Consider the following 27,969-nt stretch of genomic DNA (forward strand, 5'->3'; position numbering starts at 1 on the left):
TCCAAATCCTGCTTCAAATCATCCCCCCTCCAAATCCTGCTTCAAATCATCCCCCCCCAAATCCTGCTTCAAATCATCCCCCTCCAAATCCTGCTTCAAATCATCCCCCCCTCCAATCCTGCTTCAAATCATCCCCCCCCTCCAAATCCTGCTTCAAATCATCCCCCTCCAAATCCTGATTCAAGAATCCAGCCTCAAGATTCCCCTTCCTAACGCCTACCCTGAATCTCCCCTCTTTCAGTTTAAAGCCATCACCCCTCATCCTGTGCCCACACCCCCCTGATAAACTTCCCCTCCCCAGCTCTCCTGTAGCCCCCTTGAACCCCTGAAAGGCCATCAGGAGGTCTCCCTGGAGCCTTCTCTCCCCAGCTCCCTCAGCCCCCTCAGCCTGGCCTCGCAGCGCATCGCTCCGCTCCTTCCCCCGCGCGCGCGCCTTTCCCTTTGCTGCCTCAGTTTCTTTCCCCCCTCCAGAGGGGCTGAGGACCCCCATCTGCCCTGTCACTGTGGCCAGCCAAGGCAGTGAAGAGCTCTGTGAAGGAGGCCAGGTGCTGCTTCCCACCCCCAGCTTTCTTTTCCCGTCCCTATTCAAGGGCGTTGGAGATGGGCTGCTGCCAACCGTTGGTACCTGCTGAGCTCTGTGGTTTTAAAGCTCTGCCAGGGCTTTCTGTGCCAGTTATAGAAACTTGTTGCTAGGTTTGGCTTGGGGGGGGGAGGGGTTTTATTTCATTTAATCTTCTTTTTTTGTTGTTGTTGGTGGTGGTTCTTCACCCTGGTGCAGCAAGCATGTGTCTGCAAGCCCTGGAGAAACAGGCGAGAGGGTTTGCTGCACCAGGGGATGGGAAACAGCTCTGCTGCGGGCAGGGATGCTCCACACCCCCACCCCAAGGCAGGGATGCTCCACACCCCCACCCCAAGGCAGGGATGCTCCACTCCCCACCCCAAGGCAGGGACCTTTCCCCACTGGGGGCTTGGTTTTTTTTGCCCTCCTTCCATCCCATCAGGGTTTTTTTCCCTCTGCTGGGTTTTGTCAAACTCCATCCTCAGGCTGGCTCTGTCCCCTGCCTGCTGCTGCCTGTGCTGGTGTCAGCATAGATGTGCCCCAGCCCTGTGCCTTGTGGGGCTGGAGGGGCTGGGGCTGGAGCTGTGGGGCTGGAGAGGGCTGAGCTGGAGCTGTGGGGCTGGAGAGGCTGAGCTGGGGCTGTGGGGCTGGAGGGGCTGAGCTGGAGCTGTGGGGGAAGCTGAGCTGGAGCTGTGGGGCTGGAGGGGCCTGGGCTGGAGCTGTGGGAGAGCTGAGCTGGAGCTGTGGGGGCTGGAGGGGCTGGGCTGGAGCTGAGCTGGAGCTGTGGGGCTAGGCTGGAGCTGTGGGGCTGGAGGAGCTGAGCTGGAGCTGTGGGGGAGCTGAGCTGGAGCTGTGGGGCTGGAGAGGCTGAGCTGGAGCTGTGGGGGAGCTGAGCTGGAGCTGTGGGGGGAGCTGAGCTGGAGCTGTGGGACTGGAGGGGCTGAGCTGGAGCTGTGGGGAAGCTGAGCTGGAGCTGTGGGGCTGGAGGGGCTGGGCTGGAGCTGTGGGAGAGCTGAGCTGGAGCTGTGGGGCTGGAGGAGCTGAGTGGCTGGAGGGGCTGAGCTGGAAGCTGGAGCTGTGGAGAAGCTGAGCTGGAGCTGTGGGGCTGGAGGAGCTGTGGGGCTGGAGGAGCTGAGTGGCTGGAGGGGCTGAGCTGGAGCTGTGGGGCTGGAGAGGCTGAGCTGGAGCTGTGGGGGAGCTGAGCTGGAGCTGTGGGGCTGGAGGAGCTGAGTGGGCTGGAGGGGCTGAGCTGGGAAGCTGGAGCTGTGGGGAAGCTGAGCTGGAGCTGTGGGGCTGGGCTGGAGCTGTGGGGCTTGGCCTTGCGGGGCTGGAGGTGGCAGAGTGGCTCGAAGGGGCTGCAGAAGGGAACGTCCCAAGGCACCGGAGGGCCGTGCTGGGCAGGCAGGGAGCCTCGCTGTGGGCACGCGGGGAGGCTGCTGCCGGGAACGTCCAAGGCACCGAGGCCGTGCTGGGCAGCAGGAGCCTCGCTGTGGGCACGCGGGGAGGCTGCTGCCGAGACCCTGGAGCTGTCCTTTCCCAAGCTCCTGCCTTTCAGAGGGGAAGCACAAAGGAGGAGAAGCTGGCACAGGCTGCCAGGATCACGGCAGTGCCCAGCAAATCTGTGCTGACACTTCTGCAGCGGGGAGCAGCATGTGGCTGGCTCGAGTTGACACTCCCTGACTGGCTGGGGAGGGGGAGGCTGCCATTAGCCTTCTGTCCTCGAGCTGGGATGCTTTTGGCCGAGCCCTCAGCCTTCCAGCAAGACCCAGGGAGTCTCCTGCTCCCGTGGTTGGCATCCAGTGACAGCTCCTCCTCCTCCTCCTCTTCGTTGTCTTTGGGGCAAGGACTTCCCAAACAGCTCCTGCCCCCTCTTGCATCTGGGCGCTTTGACCTACTTAGGAGCCGTGCAGCAGCCCGGGGCCTGCTTTCCGGAGGTGGTTGCTGTGCTCTGCCATAGTTCAAATGGTCAATTAAAGGCTTGACTGAGCAGATAGGACGGGCAGAGCCCCTCCAGCCTGCACCGGCCCCGGCGCTGGCAGGCAGCCGGCGGCAGGGAGGGCCCAGACGTGCCGGGCTGGTCCCGGCTGGGGGCCGGGGGGAGGGCGCTGCCTGCCCCGAGTTCAGCCCCAGGTGCCAGAGCTGAAACAAATCACTCGGTGGAGGGTGCGAGAAGCTCCTGGGCAGGTCGTGGGAGGCAGGGGGAACGTGCCTGGAGAGCAGCAGGCAGCCCTTTGGGGCCGGGGTGCCTGGGACAGAGCTGAGTTAGCAGGAGGCTGGCTCACGCTGCCTGAATCATCCCCTGGCTTTTGCCACGGGGGGGGATTAGGAAGCTGTGGGACTCAGCTGGAGCCGGGGAAGGGCGGCAGAGGGTCGCTGTGGTTGGCACAGTCTGTCCTTGCCACCTCTCCTGTGGCATGAGGGCAGAGCAGGTCTGTGTGTGAGTGTCCCTGCCCCGTGCATGGGCTGACCTGGGACCTCCTGGCCCCTCTCCTTTGCTTGCAGAGGCTCTTCTGGAGCAGGCCATGATCGGGCCCTCGCCAAACCCACTCATCTTGTCCTACCTGAAGTATGCCATCAGCTCCCAGGTACTCACCCAGCCCCTGGCTGCCAGGCTCCCGGTACCCACCCCCTGCCGGCCACCTCCCCCGGCCCGGCTCGGGGCGGGGGGGGTGTGTGTGTGCTGAGCCCTTCAGTCTCCCATCCGTGCCTCTCCCGGGCTGGGGCAGGTGGTAGAGGGCCCAAGGTGTGCCCGAGGCAGGGCTGGGTGCTGGCAGCAGCCTCTGCCCCTCGCCAGGCTGCAGGTTGGGGTGGGAGCGCTCAGCCCTGCCGGCGCCTGAGCCGCCGAGCGTCGCCGGGGGGTTTGTGTGAGAGCTATCAGCCGTCACCTAAAAACGTCTCTTTGGATTTGTGCCGGGTCAGCAGCCCAGCCCCAGCCCTGCCTGTGCGGGGACGGGCGGCGGGGGCCGTGCCCCTGACCTTGCCGTTCCGTGCCGGGCTCCCGCCGGGGCTCCGCCGCCGGGGCGCCGCCGCTGGCCCTCTGCTGTTTTTGTTCCTAGATGGTGTCGTATTCCACCGTCCTGACGGCCATCAGCAAGGTATGGCTCCGGCAGGTGCTGCCTTTGAGGTTGCTCTCCTTGGCCCCGTGGATCCCTTCCCTCCCCACCGCTCTCACCGAATATAGGTCAAGTGGAACAGGACCTCCTCTGCTGAGTCAGCAGCGCCGCTCAGCCCCGCAGCCCTCCCCGGGCCCGCTGGGCACAGGGCTGCTGCCACCTCCTCTGCTTCCAGGGGGCACGGCCGTGGGTGTGGAAGCCTCCTCCATCCCTCCCTCCGTCGTGTGGGGCCCGGCAGGCCCCTGCCCCGCAGCGCCCTGCGTGTCAAACCACGCCTGGGCTGCCGGAAGCCGCAGCCCTCCCTGCCCGCCGCCGGCGCTGGCACTGCCCCGGGCAGCCCGAGCTGGAGATGGGAAAACAACGCAGCCAGGGAGGGCTGCCAGCACCCAGCCACGGGCTCTGAGGCCAGCTGGCTTCCCACGGGGGGGTTTGGTGGTCCCTGTGATGCTTTGGTGGGGATGAGCCCTCTGTGGTTGCCTCTGCTTGGTGGCTGGGGCTGCTCTGGGGGGGGGGAAGCAGGGTAGCCCCTTGCAGGCTGCCCCAGGCCCCCCCAGCCTCCTCGGGCAGCAGCTTTTGTCAGGGGTGACCTCTGGGCTGAAGGGAGAATTATTTAAGGGAGAGTAATGGAAGGGAGAATAACTCAAAAGAGATTAATTTAAGGGAAGAGTCATTTAGGAGGAGAATAATTCAGGGGGGAAGAATTCGAGGGAGAAGAATTTGAGGGGGAATAACTTAGAGAAGGATTTGAGGGGGGATGATTTGAAGCAGGATTTGGAGGGGGATGATTTGAAGCAGGATTGGAGGGGGGGATGATTTGAAGCAGGATTGGAGGGGGGGATGATTTGAAGCAGGATTGGAGGGGGGGGATGATTTGAAGCAGGATTTGGTGGGGGATGATTAGAAGCAGGATTGGAGGGGGGATGATTTGAAGCAGGAGTGGAGGGGGGGGATGATTTGAAGCAGGATTTGGTGGGGGATGATTAGAAGCAGGATTGGAGGGGGGATGATTTGAAGCAGGATTGGAGGGGGGGATGATTTGAAGCAGGATTTGGTGGGGGATGATTAGAAGCAGGATTGGAGGGGGGATGATTTGAAGCAGGAGTGGAGGGGGGGGATGATTTGAAGCAGGATTTGGGGGGGGATGATTTGAAGCAGGATTTGAGGGGGGATGATTTGAAGCAGGATTTGAGGGGAGGGATGATTTGAAGCAGGATTTGGAGGGGGGATGATTTGAAGCAGGATTTGGTGGGGGGATGATTTGAAGCAGGATTTGGTGGGGGGATGATTTGAAGCAGGATTGGAGGGAGGGATGATTTGAAGCAGGATTGGAGGGGGGGATGATTTGAAGCAGGATTGGAGGGGGGGATGATTTGAAGCAGGATTGGAGGGGGGGATGATTTGAAGCAGGATTGGAGGGGGGGGATGATTTGAAGCAGGATTGGGGGGGGATGATTTGAAGCAGGATTGGGGGGGGGATGATTTGAAGCAGGATTGGAGGGGGGGATGATTTGAAGCAGGATTGGAGGGGGGGATGATTTGAAGCAGGATTGGAGGGGGGGGGATGATTTGAAGCAGGATTTGAAGGGGGGATGATTTGAAGCAGGATTTGAAGGGGGGATGATTTGAAGCAGGATTTGGAGGGGAGGATGATTTGAAGCAGGATTGGAGGGGGGGGATGATTTGAAGCAGGATTGGAGGGGGGGGATGATTTGAAGCAGGATTTGGAGGGGGATGATTTGAAGCAGGATTTGGAGGGGAGGATGATTTGAAGCAGGATTGGAGGGGGGGATGATTTGAAGCAGGCTTTTTGGGGGGGGATGATTTGAAGCAGGCTTTGAGGGGGGGATGATTTGAAGCAGGATTGGGGGGGATGATTTGAAGCAGGATTTGGGGGGGGATGATTTGAAGCAGGATTTGGGGGGGGGGATGATTTGAAGCAGGATTTGAGGGGGGGGATGATTTGAAGGAGGATTTGGGGGGGGGTGTGATTTGAAGCAGGATTTGAGGGGGGGGGGGATGATTTGAAGAGGAAGACTTCGAGAGGGGAACAATTTCTTTCCTCCCACCTCCCTGTGATTAGTGGGGGACAAGAGGCGCAAGATGCTAACAGCCCCGTGATGCCAGCCTGGTTTGGGGGCTGCCACAGCTTAGAGCTGTGCCATAAACGTCCCACCGAGCCCTGGTGAGGATGGGGACCCCTCCAGCGGGGCTCAGCACCCATCCGGTGCTGCGGGGCGGCTGGCACCCAGCGCAGCGCCAGGGCTGCTGCGGGCGGCGCGGGCTCGGTGCCCTCGCCCCGGCTGTCCGTCGCTGCCCGTTCCGGCAGGCTGGGCAGCGCTGACCTTGAGAGCTGAGTCCTCCTCCTTCAGAGCAGCATGGGCTGAGCAGAGAGCCGCGGGCTAGCTCCGGCCCGGCGGGGGCGGCCCCATCTGCTCGGCGAGGGGGCGGGGAGCTGCGCTTCTGCTGCCCACCGGCCTCCCAGCCCCGCGGCCGCGCTCTTGGCACAGGCTGCCAGCCCCGCCGAGCCGGGGATGGGCACACGGGCTGGCATCCAGCCGCTGCCGCGTCAGAGCTTCGGGCCCCCGATGCTGCTTGGTGGAGGCTGCCGAGAGAGCCCTGCCTCGACCCTGCTGCCGTGCTCCGGTTGCCTCCCGCGGCAGCGCGGAGGGCACGACCCAGCCGTCGGATGGCTCTGACCTACTTCTTGTCAGAGTGACTGCTGGGCAGCTGCCAGGGCGGGCAGCAGAGCCCAGCCCAGCCCCTGCAGGAAGGAGCTGAGTTAGGGTTTGGAGCTGCTGAAGCCCAGCAGCCCCCATCTGAACCCCTTCCTTCTTCTCCTGCTCTAGTTCGACGACTTCTCCCGGGACCTGTGTGTGCAGTCCCTGCTGGAGATCATGGACATGTTCTGTGACCGCCTCAGGTACCCCCTGCCCCTTCCAGCTCTCTCCCCTTGGCCCCAGGTGGGCAGTACCCAGGCCCCAGTGGGGCTTGGCTGAGCCTGGGGCACTCACCCTGGCAGCAAGGGGCAGGCTGCCCCCCTCCAGCTCCACCTCCATTCCCAAGCTGCTGTCCCCACTCTGGCTGCCAGCCTGGGGGGAGCAGAGGGAGTCCCAAACAGACCCCAGGAGCTCTTGGGGAGGCTGCTGTGGAAGAAATATCTCTGCTGGCACATTGCTGCCCAGCTCAGGTGGACAGGGGATGGGCCTGAGCCCTGAGGCCGTTTGTCCCCTTCTCATGTGTGGCCTCTGCAGCTTCCCAGGGCCCTGCCTGGCAGCTCTGCCTGCGCTGCCCCAGGCAGCTGCCTTGTTTTGCTCCGTGCTCTTCCGCTGGTGGTGCAGGGCCCAGGGGAGTGCAGACAATTCAGGCCACAAGGAAAGGAACAAAAAAAAGGCCCAAACTTTTTTAGGAAGCTCTCAGAAATCTTCCTGTTAACCCCTGAGAGCCTCTGCTGGGAGGCTGGAGCAGAGAGCAGGCGACGGAGGGCTCCGGGGGGAGGAGGAGGAAGGGAAAGAGGAGGAGGAGGAGGAAGGTAGCAGCTCTTCAGTGAGGTGAAATGAAGCAGCAGCAGCAATGAATATGCATCAGTCACAGATGTTGACAAGGAGCTGTTGCTGGCCAACTGCAGAGCCAGGCACTTAATCCAGGCCCTGCCTAATCTGATCCTCTGCTTAATTTGATCAGGACTCCTGGCCCCGGCGCTTTGTGCACCGGGAGGGGAAAGCTTTGCTCACCTCTCCCAGAGCCTTGATCGATGCTGAGCCTCTCTTAGCAAGATAATTTCATTAGAGGCTTGGAAGGTTTCCCTCGAGCAGAGAGTGGCCAGGGAGGAGGCAGCGCTGGGCAGGCTTTGCTGTCCCCTGGCACAGCAGGGGATGCCCAGGGGCTGCGGCGGAGGAGCTGCCAGGCCGGGGCTGGGCTGGGCCGGGCCGGGCTGGGCGGTGTGGGGGTTGGGATCCCTGAGCTGTGTCTGTGCCTCCAGAGCTCAGAGTCAGCCCAGGCTTGTTGCTGTCCCCTTCCCAGCTGCCATGGCAAGGCAGAGGAGTGCATTGGGCTGTGCCGGGCGCTGATCAGTGCCCTCACCTGGCTCCTGCGCTGCGCCACCTTCTACGGCGAGAGGCTGAAGGAGCCTCTGGAGCAGGGGGCAGCTGAGGGGCAGCTGAAGATGTGCCTGGAGAGGCTGGAGAAGATGCTCAGCAGCACCAAGAACCGTGCCCTGATCCACATTGCCAAGCTGGAGGAGGCCTGTATGTCCCTGCCCCTTGCCCTGCCCGCTGCCAGGGCTTCCTCCTCCCCTCCTCCCCCTGCCCTGGGAGGGTTTCTTCCCCCTCCCCCTCTCCCCTGCCCGGCTCCTGCCGCATTGGCCCTGCAGCTCCAAGCCCATCCATCTTCAGCCCTCTTGCTGGAGCAGTCTCCTCCCTGGCTCTGTGCCACCCTCTGCCCCCTCCCTTCCCTCCGTGCTGCCCTTGGCAGAGCAGCAGAGGGAGCGGGCAGGCTGCAGGAGCCCCTGCACGTCCTGCCCCCCCCCCGGCGCGCCTGGCACCGCCCTGCACCTTCACCCGGTGCCCACATCTGGCCCGGGGGCTGTGCCAGGCTGGGCCGGGGACAGGAGCTGCTGGGGGGCACGCAGGCCCTCGGCCTGGGCTGGCAGAGGTGTGCTGCCTGCCTGCCTCTCAGCCTGCCCTCCCTCCCCAGCCTCCTGGAGCGTGGTGGAGCAGTCTCTTGTCAAGCTGGGGGAGAGTCTGAGCGGCCTCAGCGGCTCCCCCTGCGCGGCCAGGCTGATGACTGCATCTCCCTCACCAAGAGGTAGCTTTGTGCTGCTGTCCCCGGGGGGCTTGGAGGGTAAAGTGAGGGACTGAGCTGCTTGGTGTGGGGGCTGAGAGCCTCCTGGCCCCCTCCACGCCGGCTCCCTGCTGTCCTGTCCCTTCCCAGCTCAGAGCCCTGCAGCAGCCCTGAGCTGGGGCTGACAGAAGGCCCTGGGGCAGGAGTGGGGGCAGGGCTAGTGCTGACTTGCTGTGACAGAGCCTTGTCCAGAGGCTGCTCCTGTGGTGCTCCTGGGGCCCCTCACTGCCCCTCAGCTGCCCTGGCCACACCAGGGCTGCCATCCTCGCTCTGGACCCCCCTGGAGCTGCTCCCAGAGCCCAGGCTGTGGTGGGACAAAGGAGCTACAGCCCACAGCAGGGGTCAGGGGCCTGGCTGGGAAAGGAGGATGTGGCAGGAGGAGCAAGGATCCATCCCTGCAGGGCTGCAGTGACCCTGTGCTGTCCTCTGCCCCCCAGCATCCCCACCATGCTGTCAGTGCACTCTGAGCAGCTGAACAAGACTGGCTTCCCCACTGTGCATGCTGTGGTGCTGCTGGAGGGCACCATGAACCTCACAGGAGAGACCCAGCCCCTGGTGGAGCAGCTGATGATGGTGAAGAGGATGCAGGTAGGGAAGTGGCATCTTGTTCTGCTGGGGCTGGGCTCTGGCACCAGGACCTGGCTGCAGCTCTCAGCTGTGCGACCTCCCAGTGCTCATCCTGCTCCAAGGGCATGGATGCAGCTGCTGGGAGCAGCAGGAGCTCATCCCCACCTTCACAGGGGGTCAGGGCTTGGCTGTGGCTGGGGGGGAGGCCTTTGGTGGCCTTTCCAGCACTGGGTGGGCTTTCCCTTCTGCCCTGCAGCGCATCCCCACCCCCCTCTTCGTGCTGGAGATCTGGAAGGCTTGCTTTGTGGGCCTGATCGAGTCCCCAGAGGGCACAGAGGAGCTCAAGTGGACAGCCTTCACCTTCCTGAAGGTAGGAGCCCAGCCCCACCATGGGCACAGAGCTCCACAGCCTTCACCTTCCTGAAGGTAGGAGCCCAGCCCCACCATGGGCACAGAGCTCCACAGCCTTCACCTTCCTGAGGGTAGGAGCCCAGCCCCACCATGGGCACAGAGCTCCAGGCCCTGGCACTGCTGCTGCCTCTTCCCTGCCTGCTCAGCCCCTGCTGAGCCCTGAATCCTGGCACAGGATTTGTTTTCCTCTCCTGTCCCCTCCTGCCTTGGCTCTTCTGCAAGCTGCTGAGCATCAGCACTGCTGTCCAGGGCCTCTCCTTCCCCAGCTCTGTTGCCCTTCTCTGGACCTGCTCCAGCCCCTCAGTGGAGTGAGTGGCCCACAGCTGACCCCAGCATCCAAGGTGTGGCCTCCCCAGTGCCCAGGCCAGGGGGACAATCCCTGCCCTGCTGCTGCTGCTGGCCACAGCACTGCTGCTCCAGGGGTGCCTGGGTGCCCTCACCCTAAAGACATCCCAGAGAAGTGGCCCAGCACTGAGCCCTGGGGAGCAGCTCCTGGGCCTGGCCTCCCCTGGAGCCAGCTCCACTCCTACCACCCTTTGGGCCCAGCCAGTTTGCAGCTGCTTGCAAGTGTCTCTTGTGGGGGGGGGGGGGGCTGCTGCTTTGTGGGGGTCCTGCCTGCAGCACAGGGCCTGCCTTGGCCTCTCACTTCCTGCTCTGTGCCTTTCAGATCCCCCAGGTCCTGGTCAAGCTGAAGAAGTATCCCCAGGGGGACAAGGTGAGGCCTGGGGGGCTGTCAGCTGCAGCACTCAGCTGGGGGTGCCTGGGGGTAGGAAATGCTTCACAGCCTTCCTCTAATGGACAAGGTGGGGGGAGGGAGGGGCAGAGGGAGGCTGCTGTGGGCTCTGGGCTGAGCTCTGAGCCTTGTGAGCAGCAGGATTTCACCGAGGACGTCAACTGTGCCTTCGAGTTCCTGCTGAAGCTGACTCCCCTGCTGGACAAGGTGGATCAGCGATGCAAGTGAGTGCTCAGCCTGCCCAGGGCTGGCCTGCCCTCAGCCTGGGCCACACCACCCCCATCTCCCCCCCCCCCGGCTGCTGTGCTGGGAGCTGCTGGGGCAGCTCCTGACCAGGCTTTCTCTGCTTTCTGCTCCAACCCCTCCTCCTGGAGGCCCTGCTGCTGCCAAATCAGCAAGGCAGTGAGGGGCTGAGTGGTGCTGGGTGAAATCTGCAGCTGCTTTAGGCCCTGCAGCATCCTTGGGGGTGGGGGGGGGGGGTTGGGAGCAGGGCTTGGGAGCACAGCCCAGGAGTGCTCCTGCCCTGCAGCGTCGCCCAGGGCTGCAGCAGTGCTCTCCCCTCTCTTCCAGCTGCAACTGCATGTGTCAGCTGCTGCAGGAGTGCAACAAGCAGGGGCTGCTGTCAGAGGCCAACATGAGCAACCTGACTGCCAAAAGGTACAGCTCCCTCCCTCAGAAGGCTGGGGACCAAGTGGGCCTGGGGCAGCTCCTCTTGCTTCTCCTTCTGGGAAGGGTGCAGGGGTGTGAGGATGCAGCTGTGCTGCCACTGCCCTGCAGCTGGCACAGGGTGGCCTGGAGGGCTGAAGCTTTGCTGTCAGTGGCAGCTCAAGCACAGCCAAAGTCTGTCCTCTGCAGCTGGGGGGTGGCCTTCCCCTGGGGGGGGGGGTGGTTGAGGGGCTGGGGGCAGGCTGGGCAGGTCCTGCTCACTGCTCCCTTCCTGGTGGACCCCCCCCCAGGGATGCAGACAGGGAGCATGCTCCACACCTGAAATCAGCAGAGAATGCCAACATCCAGCCCAACCCTGGCCTCATCCTGAGGGCTGAGCCCACTGTCACCAACATCCTGAAGGTGAGGCCCAGCCTGGGCAGGGGCCCTGGCCCCAGAGCCTGCTGCCAGCGGCACCGAGGCAGCGCCTGGGAGGTGCCTGAGCTGCCCCTGCCCTGGGATGGAGCAAAGGGGGAATCACTCCCAGCCTTGCTGCTCTGCCATGGAGACCAGGAGCTCCCCTCCTCCCTGCCTCCCTCCCTCCCTCCCTGCCTCCCTCCCTCCCTCCCTGCCTCCTTCCCCAGCAGGCTGGAGGAGCTGTCAGGTGGCACACGGTGGAGTGCCAGCAGCCTGAGCCCAGCCAGCTCTGCCCCTCCTGCCTCCCCACGTGCATCTGCCCTGCTCCCCACAGGCTCCTCCCAATCCCTGCATCATTCTCTTTGCCTCCAGAGGACGTTTGGCTGCCGGTCATGCTGCTCTGCCACCTCCCTGAGGCCTGGGGGTCGCGGGGAGGGCTCCCCCGGCCCCCCCCCCCCCCCTTCATCCGTGCCCTGCTGGGCCTCACGGGACAGCCCTGGCAGCCTCCCGCCCTGCCCCGTGGCTCTGCGGCTCACCTGCCCCATGACTGCTCCCCACGGCTGCTTTGTCCTCTCCTTTGTCTGCAGACCATGGATGCAGATCACTCCAAGTCCCCCGAGGGCTTGCTGGGGGTCCTGGGTCACATGCTGTCTGGGAAGAGCTTGGACCTGCTGCTGGCAGCGGCGGCAGCCACCGGCAAGCTGAAGTCCTTCGCTCGGAAGTTCATCAAGTGAGTGCCCCCCCCCCCACCCCCCGGGGGTGCTGCTGGCCCACAGTGGGGCTGGGCAGAGTTGGGGGAGCCCCACGAGTTCACCCCCAGACAGGGCTGGGTGTGGCTGTGCAGCCCTGGAGCCAGCAGGGCCCCAGGGAGGGAAGAGAAGGCTCCAGGGAGAGCTCTCAGCGCTCCCAGCAAGCTGGGGACAGAGGCTTGAGCAGGGCCTGTGGTGCCAGGGCCACAGGTGATGGTTTGAGCTCCAAGAGGCAGAGCAGGAAGAAGTTTTTGATGTTGGGGGTGGTGAGGCCCTGGCCCAGGGTCCCCAGAGGGGTGGGAGATGCTGCACCCCTGGAGCCCCTTCCAGGCCAGGTTGGTTGGGGCTCTTGCTGGGGCTGTCCCTGCTGGCTGCAGGGCTTGGACCTTTGAAGGTCTCTTCCCACCCAAACCCTTCCATTGCTGTCTGATCTTGGGGGGGCTGCACCCCCCCAGCTCCTTCCTTTCTGCCTGACAGGGCAGGTTCGTTTCAGGGTGTGAAGAGAGCCAAGGGCACTGGCACAGCCTGGCACCCAGGGCATCCCTCTGCCTGTGCCCTGCTGTGAGCAGTGCCCTGGCAAGTGTGAGAGCTTCCTCCAGTGGGGGATGCCCAGGGCAGCTCCAGCCCCCCCCAGCCTGGCCCTTTGGAGCCCTGGTGCCAGGGGAGCTTGGCAAGAGGCAGGCTCAGAGCCCCACACAGCCAGGCAGAGCTGGGTCTGGAGGGAGGCTGTGGGCAGAGGCAGTGCTGCTGGACCTGTTTGGCTGCAGGGGCAGGGAGGGAGGAGGTGGCTTGGCCCTGCTGCACCCCGAGGGTGTCTGCAGAGCTGGGCCCTGCCCTGGGGTGGGGTGCAGGAGGGGGTCTGCAGGGTCGGGGGCAGCCCCCTGCCACCTCCCCTGGTGTCACCACCACGCCCCTGTGTCCTCCTCTCTCCCCCAGGGCTGAACGAGTTCACCAAGCAGATCGGCGGCGAAGGCTGTGAGTGGCTGGGGGGTGGCTGGGGCTGTGCCCCCCCAACACTGCTCCCTCTTTGGGGGGGGGGGGGGGGATGCTGTGGGGCCCAGCTGGGCTCACCTGGGCCTAGCTGTGGGGCCAGAGTCAGCTGAGCCCTGCCAGGCCCAGCAGGGAGCCTGGCACAGGGGGCACATGGCTGGGTGCCAGTGTGGACCTGGGCACCTGCCGCCCTCACACGGAGCCATCCTGACTGGGGCTGTTCCCTGCTCGGGGAGGGGGGGGGCTCAGCTGCTTCTCCCCAGCCAAGAGCCCAGATAAGGACTCTGACAGCCAGTGATGAAAACTGTGCTCTGACCTTCCTCGTCGGGGGGGGAGCTCAGCGGGCTGGGCCTGGGGGCCTGGGGGCTGGGGCTGCCCCTGCCCTTGGGGTGGGGGGCAAAGCTGCTTTTAGGGGCTGGAAAGGAGGCAGATGGGCTCTGCAGGGAGGCTCTTGGCAGCCCTGGTTCACACACAAGCAGCTGGGGGTTAGGAAAGCTGCCTGGAGGAAGCAGGATCCTGTTCCCCCCCAGCTCCTGCCCTGCCTCCCCCTGCCCCGGCCCGGAGCTCTCCCAGCGCCTCCTTTCTCTCCCTCAGCCAAATCCGCCCCGGTCCGGGCCCTGCTCTTTGACATCTCCTTTCCTCAATTGCTCTGCCATGTGGCCCAGACCTACGGCTCCGAGGTAAGGGCTGGGGCTGGGCTCAGCTCTGCAGCCTGCCAGCCTCCTCTAGCGGCCAGGCTGCCACCCTGCCTGTGCCCCTCGGCCCTGAAGCCACCTTGGCACCTTGGGGGCCGAGCCAAGCGCTCCTGCCTGCCCCCCAGGGCCCTCCCTGCCTGCCCCCCAGCTCCATCCCTGGCCCCCCAGGGCCCTCCCTGCCTGCCCCCCCAGCTCCATCCCTGCCCCCCCAGGGCCCTCCCCTCCCTGCCTGCCCCCCTTCTCCCTCCCTGCCCCCATCTCCCTCCCTGCTCCCCATCTCCCTGCCTGCCCTCCAGGGCCCTCCCTGCCTGCCCCCCAGGGCCCCTCCTCCCTGCCCCCCAGGGCCATCCCGCCCCCCCAGCTCCCTCCCTGCCCGTCCCCCGAGCTCCATCCCTGCCCCCCAGCTCCCTGCCCCGCCCCCCAGCTCCCTCCCTGCCCGCCCCCCGAGCTCCATCCCTTGCCCCCCAGCTCCCTGCCCGCCCCCCAGGGCCCCTCCCTGCCCGCCTCCCAGCTCCATCCCTGCCCCCCCCAGGGCCCTCCCTGCCCGCCCCCCCAGTTCCCTCCCTGCCCCCCCAGTTCCCCTCCCCTGCCCCCCAGTTCCCCTCCCTGCCCCCCAGTTCCCTCCCCTCCCCTGCCCCCCCAGTTCCCTCCCCTCCCTGCCCCCCAGTTCCCTCCCCTCCCCTGCCCCCCAGTTCCCTCCCTCCCCTGCCCCCCCATCTCCCTCCCTGCCCCCCCATCTCCCTCCCTGCCTGACCCCCAGGGCCATCCCTGCCCCCAGCTCCCTCCCTGCCCGCCCCCCAGGGCCATCCCTGCCTCATCCCTGCCTGCCCCCCCAGCTCCCTCTCTGCCCCCCCAGCTCCCTCCCTGCCCGCCCCCCCAGGGCCCTCCCTGCCTCTTCCCTGCCTGCCCCCCAGCGCCCTCCCTGCCTGCCCCCCCAGCTCCCTCCCTGCCCGGCCCCCCCAGGGCCATCCCTGCAGGGGCAGTCAGTGCCAGCTGCTGGGGCAGGGAATGGCTGCAGCCTTCCTGAGGCTTTGCTTGGGCTCTTCCTGGTCCCCTGGCACCGGTGCCAGCGCTGCCTGCTGCCCAGGCCTGCCTCTGATCTCGTTGAGCTTTTCCCAGCCTTGCCTCTCCGGTTTGGGTTGTGGGCGGGGGGGGGGTGGGACACGCAGCCAGGCTGAGCAGCAGCAGCCCCCTCCCCCCCCCTGGAGAGGAGGAACTTGCAGCCCTGCTCCGGAAGCAGCACTTGAGCTGCATGAGAAACGTTCCAGGCTTCCCAGCTGTTTGTCTGCTGTGGGAGGAGGAACGGCACCGGAACGGCACCGAAACGGCACCGGCAGGGCGGCAGGGGGCCAGGGGCCGGCCCCGGGGGAGCAGGCAGCTCGCAGCAGATGTGGCCAGGGCTGCCTGAGGAGGTCTCATCCCCCCCCCCCCCCCAGCCCCAGTCCCAGCCCACAACGACTTTGCTGAGCAGCTGCTGCTCAAACCGGGGCTTTTTTGGCCCAAAATAGTCTCCCTGGGGTGCCAGTGGGAAGCAGGCTCTGGGAGTCCCAGCCCTGGGTCCCCTCCCAGCCTTGGGTCCCCTCCCAGCCTTGGGTCCCCTCCCAGCCTTGGGTCCCCTCCCAGCCTTGGGTCCCCTTCCAGCCCTGGGTCCCCTCCCAGCTGGCTGCCAGCTGGGCCCTGCAGCCCCAGTCCTGGGCTCAGCACCCTGATCCTGGATTCTGTACCTTGATCCCAGGCTCTCTGCTCCAATCCTGAGCTGTAACCCCCCGCCCCCAACCCTGGGCTGAGCACCCCAGCCCCCCAGAGCCATGTCCCAGCTGCCACAGCTCGGTGGGTAGGGGATGAGTGACCCTTTGTGGGCAGGCTGCAGTGACCTCACGGCCCCTCGGGACAGGGCCTGGCCTTGCATCTCCCCAGGAGCTGCTGTGGTTCCCCCCTGGAGAGTCCTGTGGCAGAGGGGGAAACCCGCAGGGCACAGCCTGGGAACCGGAGCCGGGCTGGGGGCTGAGCGGCGCCGGGCTGGGAGCTGTCTCCGCGCAGGCCACAAGGCGGCGCCGTTCCCATGGCCGTGGCCGTGAACTGCCCAGGGGAGCAGAGCAGACCCCAGGGGTGCAGAGCAGGCCCCAGGGGTGCAGGGCAGACCCCAGGGGTGCAGGGCAGACCCCAGGGAGCAGAGCAGACCTCAGGGTGCAGGGCAGACCCCAGGGGTGTGGAGCAGACCCCAGGGTGCAGGGCAGACCCCAGGGGAGCAGAGCAGACCCCAGGGTGCAGGGCAGACCCCAGGGGTGTGGGACAGACCCCAGGGGAGCAGAGCAGACCCCAGGGTGCGGGGCAGACCCCAGGGGTGTGGGACAGACCCCAGGGTGCAGGGCGGACCTCAGGGGTGCAGGGCAGACCCCAGGGGAGTGGGGCAGACCCCAGGGGTGTGGAGCAGACCCCAGGGGTGCAGGGCAGACCCCAGGGTGCAGGGCAGATCTCAGGGTGCAGAGCAGACCCCAGGGGTGCAGGGCAGACCCCAGGGTGCAGGGCAGACCCCAGGGGAGCAGAGCAGACCCCAGGGTGCAGGGCAGACCCCAGGGGAGCAGGGCAGACCCCAGGGGTGCAGAGCAGAGCCCAGGGTGTGAGTTTTCCTCTCCTGGGGGGCCCCAGCAGGCTGTGGGCGCGGTGCTGGCTGCCTGGCAGAGCCCGCGGTGCTTGCCCTGCAGGTGATCCTGTCCGAGTCCAGCCCCCCCGGCGAGGTGCCCTTCTTTGAGACCTGGATGCTGACCTGCATGCCCGAGGAGGGCAAGATCCTGAACCCCGACCACCCCTGCTTCCGCCCCGACTCCACCAAGGTGGAGTCCCTGGTTGCCCTCCTCAACAACTCCTCGGAGATGAAGCTGGTGTAAGCGCCGGGGCGGGGCGGGAGGGGGCAGCACGCAGCCCACCCTGCCCGCCTCCCTGGCCCCTCTGAGCCGCCTCCCCCTGCCCCCTGCCAGGCAGATGAAGTGGCACGAGGCCTGCCTCAGCATCTCGGCTGCTATCCTGGAGATCCTCAACGCCTGGGAGAACGGAGTCCTCACCTTCGAGTCCATCCAGGTGAGACTGCTGGGAGGGCGGCGTGGGGCAGAGCCTGAGGGGTGGCCAAGGTCCCCCTCTGCCCCTGCCCCCAGCTTGCTGCCTCCCTCCTGCCTCGGGGGGAGGGGTGCTGGCAGGCCTCCAGCCCCCTCGGTGCTGCCCCCGCCGGTGGCTGTGGGGCTGCCAGGGGCAGGAGGGGAGGGCTTGGAGCCTGGGGCTGTGGGAGGTCCACCCACCCTTCCCCCCCGCCCTGTGCCGCCAGAAAATCACCGACAGCATCAAGGGCAAGGTGTGCAGCATGGCCGTGTGCGCCGTGGCCTGGCTGGTGGCGCACGTCCGCATGCTGGGCCTGGACGAGAGGGAGAAGTCTCTGCAGATGATCCAGCAGCTGGCGACCCCCCTGCACGGGGAGAGCACTCTGCAGTTCTACAACGAGCGGTGAGCCCCGGCCCGGCCCCGGCCCCGGTCCCAGCCCCGGCGGCGCTGGGCGGGGAGAGGAGGGGAGGGGCTGCGACCCTCGGCGCCGTCCAGCCCCCTGCCCTCCGCACGGACCCCTCCCCCCCCGAGCCCAGCCTGCTCAGGGCCTTATCCAGCCTGGTCCTGAACACCTCCAAGCAGGGGGCGCAGCTGCAGCCTTCCCTGGGCAGCCTGGGCCAGGCTCTCCCCAGCCCCACTGCCAAGAATTTCTGCCTCCTCTCCACTCTCAGTCTGCCCTCTCCCAGCTCAAAGCCATTGCTCCTCAGCCTGGCACTGCCAGCCCTTGGCAGAAGTCCCTCCCCAGCTCTCCTGGAGACCCCTCAGGTGCTGGGAGGCCACCAGAAGGTCTCCCTGGGGCCTTCTCTTCTCTAGGCTGGACAACCCCAACCCTCTCAGCCTGTCCCTGTAGGGGAGGTGCTCTGCTTCCCCCCTCCTTCCTGGCTTGCTTCCTTCCTGGCTTGCTTCCTTCCTTCCTTGCTTGCTTGCTTCCTTCCTGGCTTGCTTCCTTCCTTCCTTGCTTGCTTCCTTCCTTCCTTCCTTCCTTCCTTCCTTCCTTCCTTCCTTCCTTCCTTCCTTCCTTCCTTCCTTCCCTCCTTCCTTCCTTCCTTCCTTCCTTCCTTCCTTCCTTGCTTTCTTCATTCCTTGCTTGCTTCCTTGCTTGATTCCTTCCCTCCTTTCTTCCTTGCTTCCTTCCTTCCTTGCTTCCTTCCTTCCTTGCTTGCTTCCTTCCTTGCTTCCTTGTTTGCTTCCTTCCTTCCTTCCTTGCTTCCTTCCTTGCTTGCTTCCTTGCTTGCTTGCTTCCTTCCTTGCTTCCTTCCTTGCTTCCTTCCTTGCTTCCTTCCTTGCTTCCTTGCTTCCTTCCTTGCTTCCTTCCTTCCTACCTTGCTTGCTTCCTACCTTGCTTCCTTGCTTCCTTCCTTCCTTCCTTCCTTCCTTCCTTCCTTCCTTGCTTCCTTCCTTGCTTCCTTCCTTGCTTCCTTCCTTGCTTCCTTCCTTGCTTGCTTCCTTCCTTGCTTCCTTCCTTGCTTGCTTGCTTGCTTCCTTCCTTGCTTCCTTCCTTGCTTCCTTCCTTGCTTCCTTCCTTGCTTCCTTCCTTGCTTGCTTGCTTGCTTCCTTCCTTGCTTCCTTCCTTGCTTCCTTCCTTGCTTCCTTCCTTGCTTCCTTCCTTGCTTGCTTGCTTGCTTCCTTCCTTGCTTCCTTCCTTGCTTCCTTCCTTGCTTGCTTCCTTGCTTCCTTCCTTCCTTCCTTCCTTCCTTGCTTCCTTCCTTGCTTCCTTCCTTGCTTCCTTCCTTGCTTCCTTCCTTGCTTCCTTCCTTGCTTGCTTCCTTCCTTGCTTCCTTCCTTGCTTCCTTCCTTGCTTCCTTGCTTGCTTCCTTCCTTGCTTCCTTCCTTGCTTGCTTGCTTGCTTCCTTCCTTGCTTCCTTCCTTGCTTCCTTCCTTGCTTCCTTCCTTGCTTCCTTCCTTGCTTGCTTGCTTGCTTGCTTCCTTGCTTGCTTGCTTGCTTGCTTCCTTCCTTGCTTGCTTGCTTGCTTCCTCGCTTGCTTCCTTCCTTGCTTCCTTCCTTGCTTGCTTGCTTGCTTCCTTCCTTCCTTCCTTCCTTCCTTCCTTGCTTCCTTGCTTCCTTCCTTCCCTCCCTCCCTCCTGCCCGGCCTCCCTCCCGGCCCGCCGGCCGTGACGCCGCTGTGCCCGCTGCAGGGTGGTGATCATGAGCTCCATCCTGGAGCACATGTGTGCAGATGTGCTGCAGCAGACAGCCACCCAGATCAAGTTCCCCTCCACGGGCATGGACCCCATCCCCTACTGGAACCTGCTGCCCCCCAAGAAGCCGATCAAGGAGGTGCTGGTGACGGTGTTCAGCAGGGTGCTGGAGAAGGGCTGGGCTGACAGCCACTCCATCCACATCTTCGACACCCTGCTGCACATGGGAGGGGTCTACTGGTTCTGCAACAACCTGGTCAAGGTGAGGGCTGCCCACTGGTGCCAGCACCCTGCTGAGGGGAGGGCTTGAGGGGGCCTGGCAGTGCCCAGGAGCTGTGAGCGGGGCAGGCCCTGGCCGTGCCCCCTGCCTCCCTCATCCCTCCTCCTGGCCTGGCAGGAGCTGCTGAAGGAGACCAGGAAGGAGCACACCCCTGAGGGCTGTGGAGCTGCTCTATGCCATCTTCTGCCTGGACATGCAGCAGCTGACACTGACCCTGCTGGGCCACATCCTGCCCAACCTGCTGACCGACTCCTCCAAGTGGCACATCCTGATGGACCCCCCGGGCAAGGCCCTGGCCAAGTGAGACCCCAGGCCCGTGGGCATCCTCTCCTTGGGGCCTCTTGGTGGGGGTGGGGAGATGCCCTGTGCTGGGCCAGGGGTCCCAGCTGCCCCAGTTCCTGCTCTGGGCCTGGCTGGTGGCCTGGGCCTGTTCCCTGCTGCCTTTCCCTGGGGAGCTCCCTGCTGTGTCCCGTCCCAGGGCACACTCTGGGCTCTGCCAGCTTCCCTTGCTCTCTCACTGCCATCTGAGCGGGCTGGCAGTGTCCCTGCTCTGTCCCCAGGCTCTCTGTTTGGTGTGCCTTGAGCTCCTACTCCTCTCACAACAAGGGGCAGGCCTCCAGCAGGCAGAAGAAGAGGCACCGGGAGGACATTGAGGTGAGGGCTTGGGAGCAGGAGGGACTGGGGGCAGGAGGGAGTGGGCAGCTGAGACCAGAGCCAGCCCTCTCTGCCTTCTCTGGGCTCTCTGAGCTCTTTAGACCCCAAACCAGAGACTTTCCCTTCTCTTGCCTGGGGGAGGGGAGGGCTGATGAGGTGGTCTGAGCGTGCTTGGCCCAGGCTGAGATGCTGGAGCTGAGCTGAGCTCACAGCCCGGGGCTGTGTGGAGCCCAGGGTGGGCCTCAAGCCTTGGGGAGGGGGCTAGGATGCCCCTTTCAGAGAGGAAGCAGTGGGGCTGAAGCCCTTCTGCTCCCTCCCACCCCAGGATTACATCAGCCTCTTCCCCCTGGATGACACTCAGCCCTCCAAGCTGATGCGGCTGCTGAGCTCCAACGAGGAGGATGCCAACATCCTCTCCAGCCCCAGTGAGTGTGGGGGGTGGGGAGGGGGCTCCTGGGGGGAGGGGGCTGCTGGGGGAGGCACCACCTTGCTTCCTGCTCCTTTTGGGGTGGGAAATGTGCACAGCACAAGCATGACCCTCTGCTGCCCTTGGGGCTGGAGATGGGGAAGAAATGCTCTGCAGCGAGGGCGCTGGAGCAGGGAGGCTGTGGCTGCCTCCTCCCTGGAGGTGCTCAGGGCCAGGCTGGATGAGGCCTGGAGCAGCCTGGGCTGGGGGGGAGGGGACCCTGCCCCTGGCAGGGGGGCTGGGGCAGGATGAGCTTTGAGGTCCCTTCCAACCCAAAGCCCTTCTGGGATCCCCACTGCTGCTGAGGGGGCAGCCAGTGGAGCTGCTGAGTCCCTGCTGCCCTCTCTCTGCCCCTACAGCAGTGCCACAGGCAGGGACAGCTCTGGGAGGAGACTCCAGGGGGTGCCTGAGGCCTGCTGCCATCCCTGAGCTGGCTGAGCTCCTGGGCAGTGGCTCAGGCAGCTCCTGGGCTGTAGCTCAGGCAGGCAGCTCCTGGGCAGTGGCTCAGGCAGCTCCTGGGCTGTGGCTCAGGCAGCTCCTGGGCAGAGGCTCAGGCAGGCAGCTCCTGGGCAGTGGCTCAGGCAGCTCCTGGGCAGTGGCTCAGGCAGCTCCTGGGCTGTGGCTGAGGCAGCTCCTGGGCAGTGGCTCAGGCAGGCAGCTCCTGGGCAGTGGCTCAGGCAGGCAGCTCCTGGGCAGTGGCTCAGGCAGGCAGCTCCTGGGCAGTGGCTCAGGCAGCTCCTGGGCTGTGGCTGAGGCAGCTCCTGGGCAGTGGCTCAGGCAGCTCCTGGGCAGAGGCTCAGGCAGGCAGCTCCTGGGCTGTGGCTCAGGCAGCTCCTGGGCTGTGGCTCAGGCAGGCAGCTCCTGGGCCCTGGCTCAGGCAGCTCCTGGGCTGTAGCTCAGGCAGCTCCTGGGCTGTGGCTCAGGCAGCTCCTGGGCTGTGGCTCAGGCAGGCAGCTCCTGGGCAGTGGCTCAGGCAGGCAGCTCCTGGGCTGTGGCTCAGGCAGCTCCTGGGCTGTGGCTCAGGCAGCTCCTGGGCAGAGGCTCAGGCAGCTCCTGGGCAGTGGCTCAGGCAGCTCCTGGGCAGAGGCTCAGGCAGCTCCTGGGCAGTGGCTCAGGCAGCTCCTGGGCTGTGGCTCAGGCAGCTCCTGGGCAGAGGCTCAGGCAGCTCCTGGGCAGAGGTTCAGGCAGGCAGCTCCTGGGCAGTGGCTCAGGCAGCTCCTGGGCAGTGGCTCAGGCAGCTCCTGGGCAGAGGTTCAGGCAGGCAGCTCCTGGGCAGTGGCTCAGGCAGCTCCTGGGCAGTGGCTCAGGCAGGCAGCTCCTGGGCTGTGGCTCAGGCAGCTCATGGGCAGTGGCTCAGGCAGGCAGCTCCTGGGCTGTGGCTCAGGCAGCTCCTGGGCAGAGGCTCAGGCAGGCAGCTCCTGGGCAGTGGCTCAGGCAGCTCCTGGGCTGTGGCTCAGGCAGCTCCTGGGCAGAGGCTCAGGCAGCTCCTGGGCAGAGGCTCAGGCAGGCAGCTCCTGGGCAGAGGCTCAGGCAGCTCCTGGGCAGAGGCTCAGGCAGGCAGCTCCTGGGCAGAGGCTCAGGCAGGCAGCTCCTGGGCTGTGGCTGAGGCAGCTCCTGGGCTGTGGCTGAGGCAGCTCCTGGGCTGTGGCTGAGGCAGCTCCTGGGCAGTGGCTCAGGCAGGCAGCTCCTGGGCTGTGGCTCAGGCAGCTCCTGGGCTGTGGCTCAGGCAGCTCCTGGGCTGTGGCTGAGGCAGCTCCTGGGCAGTGGCTCAGGCAGGCAGCTCCTGGGCTGTGGCTCAGGCAGCTCCTGGGCTGTGGCTCAGGCAGCTCCTGGGCTGTGGCTCAGGCAGGCAGCTCCTGGGCAGTGGCTCAGGCAGGCAGCTCCTGGGCTGTGGCTCAGGCAGGCAGCTCCTGGGCTGTGGCTCAGGCAGGCAGCTCCTGGGCTGTGGCTCAGGCAGCTCCTGGGCAGTGGCTCAGGCAGGCAGCTCCTGGGCAGTGGCTCAGGCAGCTCCTGGGCTGTGGCTGAGGCAGCTCCTGGGCTGTGGCTCAGGCAGGCAGCTCCTGGGCAGTGGCTCAGGCAGGCAGCTCCTGGGCTGTGGCTCAGGCAGGCAGCTCCTGGGCTGTGGCTCAGGCAGCTCCTGGGCTGTGGCTCAGGCAGCTCCTGGGCAGTGGCTCAGGCAGCTCCTGGGCAGAGGCTCAGGCAGGCAGCTCCTGGGCAGTGGCTCAGGCAGGCAGCTCCTGGGCAGTGGCTCAGGCAGCTCCTAGGCAGTGGCTCAGGCAGGCAGCTCCTGGGCAGAGGCTCAGGCAGCTCCTGGGCAGTGGCTCAGGCAGGCAGCTCCTGGGCAGTGGCTCAGGCAGCTCCTGGGCAGTGGCTCAGGCAGCTCCTGGGCTGTGGCTCAGGCAGCTCCTGGGCTGTGGCTCAGGCAGCTCCTGGGCTGTGGCTCAGGCAGCTCCTGGGCAGTGGCTCAGGCAGGCAGCTCCTGGGCAGAGGCTCAGGCAGCTCCTGGGCAGTGGCTCAGGCAGGCAGCTCCTGGGCAGAGGCTCAGGCAGCTCCTGGGCAGAGGCTCAGGCAGGCAGCTCCTGGGCAGTGGCTCAGGCAGGCAGCTCCTGGGCAGTGGCTCAGGCAGCTCCTGGGCAGTGGCTCAGGCAGCTCCTGGGCAGTGGCTCAGGCAGCTCCTGGGCTGTGGCTGAGGCAGCTCCTGGGCTGTGGCTCAGGCAGGCAGCTCCTGGGCAGTGGCTCAGGCAGGCAGCTCCTGGGCTGTGGCTCAGGCAGCTCCTGGGCTGTGGCTCAGGCAGCTCCTGGGCAGTGGCTCAGGCAGGCAGCTCCTGGGCAGAGGCTCAGGCAGCTCCTGGGCCCTGGCTCAGGCAGCTCCTGGGCCCTGGCTCAGGCAGCTCCTGGGCAGTGGCTCAGGCAGTTCCTGGGCCCTGGCTCAGGCAGCTCCTGGGCAGTGGCTCAGGCAGCTCCTGGGCTGTGGCTCAGGCAGCTCCTGGGCTGTGGCTCAGGCAGCTCCTGGGCAGAGGCTCAGGCAGCTCCTGGGCTGTGGCTCAGGCAGCTCCTGGGCTGTGGCTCAGGCAGGCAGCTCCTGGGCAGTGGCTCAGGCAGCTCCTGGGCAGTGGCTCAGGCAGGCAGCTCCTGGGCTGTGGCTCAGGCAGCTCCTGGGCAGTGGCTCAGGCAGGCAGCTCCTGGGCTGTGGCTCAGGCAGCTCCTGGGCAGTGGCTCAGGCAGGCAGCTCCTGGGCTGTGGCTCAGGCAGGCAGCTCCTGGGCTGTGGCTCAGGCAGCTCCTGGGCTGTGGCTCAGGCAGCTCCTGGGCTGTGGCTCAGGCAGGCAGCTCCTGGGCAGAGGCTCAGGCAGCTCCTGGGCAGTGGCTCAGGCAGCTCCTGGGCTGTGGCTCAGGCAGGCAGCTCCTGGGCTGTGGCTCAGGCAGCTCCTGGGCAGTGGCTCAGGCAGGCAGCTCCTGGGCTGTGGCTCAGGCAGGCAGCTCCTGGGCTGTGGCTCAGGCAGCTCCTGGGCTGTGGCTCAGGCAGCTCCTGGGCTGTGGCTCAGGCAGGCAGCTCCTGGGCAGAGGCTCAGGCAGCTCCTGGGCTGTGGCTCAGGCAGGCAGCTCCTGGGCTGTGGCTCAGGCAGCTCCTGGGCAGTGGCTCAGGCAGGCAGCTCCTGGGCTGTGGCTCAGGCAGGCAGCTCCTGGGCTGTGGCTCAGGCAGCTCCTGGGCTGTGGCTCAGGCAGCTCCTGGGCTGTGGCTCAGGCAGGCAGCTCCTGGGCAGAGGCTCAGGCAGCTCCTAGGCAGTGGCTCAGGCAGGCAGCTCCTGGGCAGTGGCTCAGGCAGCTCCTGGGCTGTGGCTGAGGCAGCTCCTGGGCTGTGGCTGAGGCAGCTCCTGGGCAGTGGCTCAGGCAGCTCCTGGGCAGTGGCTCAGGCAGCTCCTGGGCCCTGGCTCAGGCAGCTCCTGGGCCCTGGCTCAGGCAGCTCCTGGGCTGTGGCTTCCCCTGCTGCTCTCAGCTCTCCCTCCAGCTGTGCTTTCTGTTTCACTGCTGTTGCAATTTGGGCTTTTCCCCCTTCCTTTCCTTATCTTTTTTTAACCCTGGAGGCAGTTCCACCTCTTCCCACTCTGACACTCAGGACTTTTTGTGTCTCCTCTCTTGCTGGGGCTGTTGGCTGTGCTGATGGGGAAATGCTGCTTCCTGCAGCAGGCAGGGGGCTGATGGTGCCATGAGAAAAGTGTGGGAGGAATCCTCTTTGCTTGCTTTGGGGAGCACAGGGAGGTGGCTCCTGCTGCCTTGGGCCCTGGCTGTGTGCTCTGGGCTCTCCCCAGGAGCCTTGCCCAGGAGCTCCCTGGCCAGCTGGGACTGGAGGTGACCTCAGTTCTCCTGCAGGAGCAGCCAGCAGGGGCCTCAGCTGGGGTCAGGTCACAGAAGGGTTTTGGCTGGAGAAGAGCTTAGGGATCCTCAAAGCCCTGCCAAGGTTGGGGCCAAGCCATGGCCCTCAGCACCACATCTCTGCCCCTGTGAAACCCCTCCAGGGCTGGGATCCAGCCACCTCCCTGGGCAGCCTGGGCCAGGCTTGGAGAACCCTTCCAGGGAGGAAGTTTCTTCTGCTGTCCAACCTGAGCCTCCCTGAGGCCATTTCCTCTCCTCCTCTGGAACCCCCTGTGGTCTGTCCCAGGATTTGCTGCTGGTCCCTTGGAGGTGCCTCAGCTCTGGGGGCTGGATTGCACCCTGAGAGTGATGCCTGAGGGCTGCTGGGCAGCTGTTGAACATCTGGCTGGCTGCACAGCCAGCAGGAGCAGTGCTGCTCTCCTCTGCTGGGGGGGGACACACTGCTCCTACCCAGGCTGGGCAGCAGGCAGAGGTCACAGCCCCAGTGAGAGCCAGGCAGGGACACCCTCCTGGCCCCACACATGCTCTGGAGATGCCATCAGGCTTGGTCAGGCTCAGAGCAGCTCTGCCTTGTGCAAGAGCCAAGTGTCTCACCCTGAGAGCAGCATCTGGAGCCCTCCCCAGGCTCCCTCGTGCCTGGGGCATGGAATCATGGAGTGGGTTGGGTTGGAAGGGACCTCAGAGCTCATCCAGCTCCTGCCCCCTCCCCCCAGCCCAGGCTGCTCCAGGCCTCATCCAGCCTGGTCCTGAACACCTCCAGGGAGGAGGCAGCCACAGCCCCCACCCCGGGCAGCCTGTGCCAGGCTCTCCCCAACCCTCACTGCCAAGAGTCTCTCCCCAGTCTCCCCTCTCAGGCTGCTCTCCCCAAGCTCCTGTGGGCCGTGCCTGGCAGAGAGGCTGAGTGCTGGAGGCAGAGGCTGATGCCTGTGTGTGGCACTGATGTGCCCCAGCAGCAGGGACTCTGCCTCTCTGTGCACAGAGGGTGCCAAGGAGCCCTGCCCCAACCCCCTCCTACCCCAACCCCTTCCTGCCCCAACCCCCTCCTGCCCCAGGGGGGTAGCTCATGGCAGAGCCCTTCCTGCAGCACAAGGGCTGGGCGAGCTTGAATGGCTGCTGGTGGCCATGGGGGGCACCTTGGCACTGCCAGGGGGGGCCAAGAGGCTGTTGGAGCCTCCCCCCCCCCAGCCTGGCTCCTCTTCTCCTCCCCCCCAGATCGCTCCATGAGCACTTCGCTCTCTGCCTCCCAGCTGCACAGCGTCAGCATGAGAGACCCTCTCAACAGGGTGCTGGGTAAGGGGGGGGCACCAGTGCCAGGCTGGGCACTGGGGGCAGATCCAACCATGCTGAGACCCTGCTGGGCATCTGTGCCCCTCTGTGGGAGGCTGGGGCCACTCCCAGCCCCCCTCCCCCCCCCCCCCAGCCTGGCCTAGCTTTGGGCATTTCTCTCTCTCTCTCTCTCCATAGCAAATCTCTTCCTGCTCATCTCCTCCATCCTGGGGGCCAAGACTGCTGGCACCCACACCCAGTTTGTGCAGTGGTTCATGGAGGAGTGTGTGGACTGCCTGGAGCAGGGCAGCCGTGGCAGCATCCTCCAGTTCATGCCCTTCACCATGGTGAGTGCTGAGGCCATCCCCTGCTGCCCCCGGGGCCCAGGCAGCCCCCAGGGCCAGCTCTGCTGCCTGCCTGCCTGCCTGCCTGCTGCTGGGCCTCACTTTGTGCTCCTGCTCTCCCTGGGCAGGTTTCAGAGCTGGTGAAGGTTTCCACCATGTCCAGCCCCAGGATCGTCCTGGCCATCACCGACCTCAGCCTGCCCCTGGGCCGCAGGGTGGCTGCCAAGGCCATCGCTGCCCTCTGAGCAGGGCTGGGCCAGGAGAGGACAGCCCTGAGCCTGAGCTGGGCCTGGGCTGCCTGGCACAGCCTGCAGCAGCCTGGAGCATCCTGGTGCAGCCTGGCACAGCCTGGAGCATCCTGGTGCAGCCTGGCACAGCCTGCAGCAGCCTGGCGCAGCCTGCAGCATCCTGGTGCAGCCTGGACCATCCTGGTGCAGCCTGGCACAGCCTGCAGCAGCCTGGAGCATCCTGGTGCAGCCTGGCACAGCCTGGAGCATCCTGGTGCAGCCTGGCACAGCCTGCAGCAGCCTGGCGCAGCCTGCAGCATCCTGGTGCAGCCTGGACCATCCTGGTGCAGCCTGGCACAGCCTGCAGCAGCCTGGAGCATCCTGGTGCAGCCTGGAGCATCCTGGTGCAACCTGCGGCATCCTGGCACAGCCTGCAGCATCCTGGTGCAGCCTGGCACAGCCTGCAGCATCCTGGCACAGCCTGCAGCATCCTGGAGCATCCTGGCACAGCCTGGACCATCCTGGAGCATCCTGGCACAGCCTTGGAGCATCCTGGTGCAGCCTGCAGCATCCTGGAGCAGCCTGGCACAGCCTGGCACAGCCTGGATGTCCCTGTAGGCTCAGCCTGCCCCTGCCTGGGGGCATCACCAGAGACTGAGACCCTCCCCTCCCCCTGCTGTGTTTTCTATCATCAGTTCAGCTCTTTTCCTAGCCCCAGGCTCTGCCTCCTTGCTTTTCGCCTCCCTGCCTGCAGCCCAGGCCTTGGGAGCTCCCCAGGCCCTCCTCTGCTGCTGGGGGGGAGGGGAGAGCAGGTGGCCAAGAGCTGCTCTGGGCAGGGGGTGGCAATCCCACCGCCCCCTGCCCCCCTGCGGGAGCCCAGGAGGGTGGGAGGCTGCCCCTGCTGCTCCTGCTGGCAGGCTGGGGCTGGGGCTGGGGCTGGGGCTGGGGCTGGGGGGAGTGGAAGAGGTTTTGCTGCCCTGCTGCGGGCTGTGAGCAAAACCTTGCTGGAAACTCCTCCCGGGGAGGGAGTTCAGCCCGGGGAGCAGTGAGGAGCCAGGGCCTGGGCAGTGCCAGGCTGAGAGAGGCTGCTCCAGGGGGCTGAATCTGTGCCCAGACCCTGAGCCTGAGGGGAGGGCAGCACCAGGACTCCTTCAAGCCCCCTCCCTTCAGGTGTGTTGTGCTGCCTGTGGTCCTGGGCTCGGTGCCCACCCTGTGCCACCGCTGTGCCCACCGGGCCTGAAGCCTGCTGGCACTGCCCTCTGCCCGGGCCCGGGGGCAGCTCCTGCTGGCCCGGGGGCAGCTCTTTACCGTTAGCTCGGTGCAAAGAGCAGGACCCAGCCCTCTGTCAATATTTGCCGGCGGCAGCTCCCTGCTTGGCTGCCGGAGCTTCACCTTCCAGGAAGGGGCTG

The 27,969-nt window shown here is 65.6% G+C and overlaps 1 protein-coding gene across 1 annotated transcript; it reads left to right on the top strand.

The window, feature by feature from the left end:
- The first annotated feature begins 2,931 nt into the window (after window positions 1-2,931).
- Window positions 2,932-27,271, top strand: MED24 (mediator complex subunit 24). The gene is given in 26 exon segments (XM_068166986.1): window positions 2,932-3,144; window positions 3,616-3,654; window positions 6,519-6,592; window positions 7,693-7,916; window positions 8,365-8,427; window positions 8,430-8,475; window positions 8,949-9,099; window positions 9,335-9,448; window positions 10,157-10,204; window positions 10,364-10,446; window positions 10,793-10,879; window positions 11,179-11,290; window positions 11,872-12,014; window positions 12,971-13,008; window positions 13,618-13,703; window positions 16,424-16,602; window positions 16,697-16,796; window positions 17,038-17,213; window positions 18,948-19,212; window positions 19,348-19,380; window positions 19,382-19,530; window positions 19,791-19,884; window positions 20,210-20,309; window positions 25,936-26,013; window positions 26,188-26,336; window positions 26,462-27,271. Coding segments are annotated over 26 exon segments (2,811 nt in total). The 5' UTR covers window positions 2,932-3,081; the 3' UTR covers window positions 26,579-27,271.
- Window positions 27,272-27,969: the final 698 nt, after the last annotated feature.

Source organism: Melanerpes formicivorus, unplaced genomic scaffold, assembly GCF_026170545.1.
Source record: "Melanerpes formicivorus ecotype bairdi unplaced genomic scaffold, bMelFor1.0.p_v2 SCAF_112, whole genome shotgun sequence".
Lineage (NCBI taxonomy): Eukaryota > Metazoa > Chordata > Aves > Piciformes > Picidae > Melanerpes > Melanerpes formicivorus.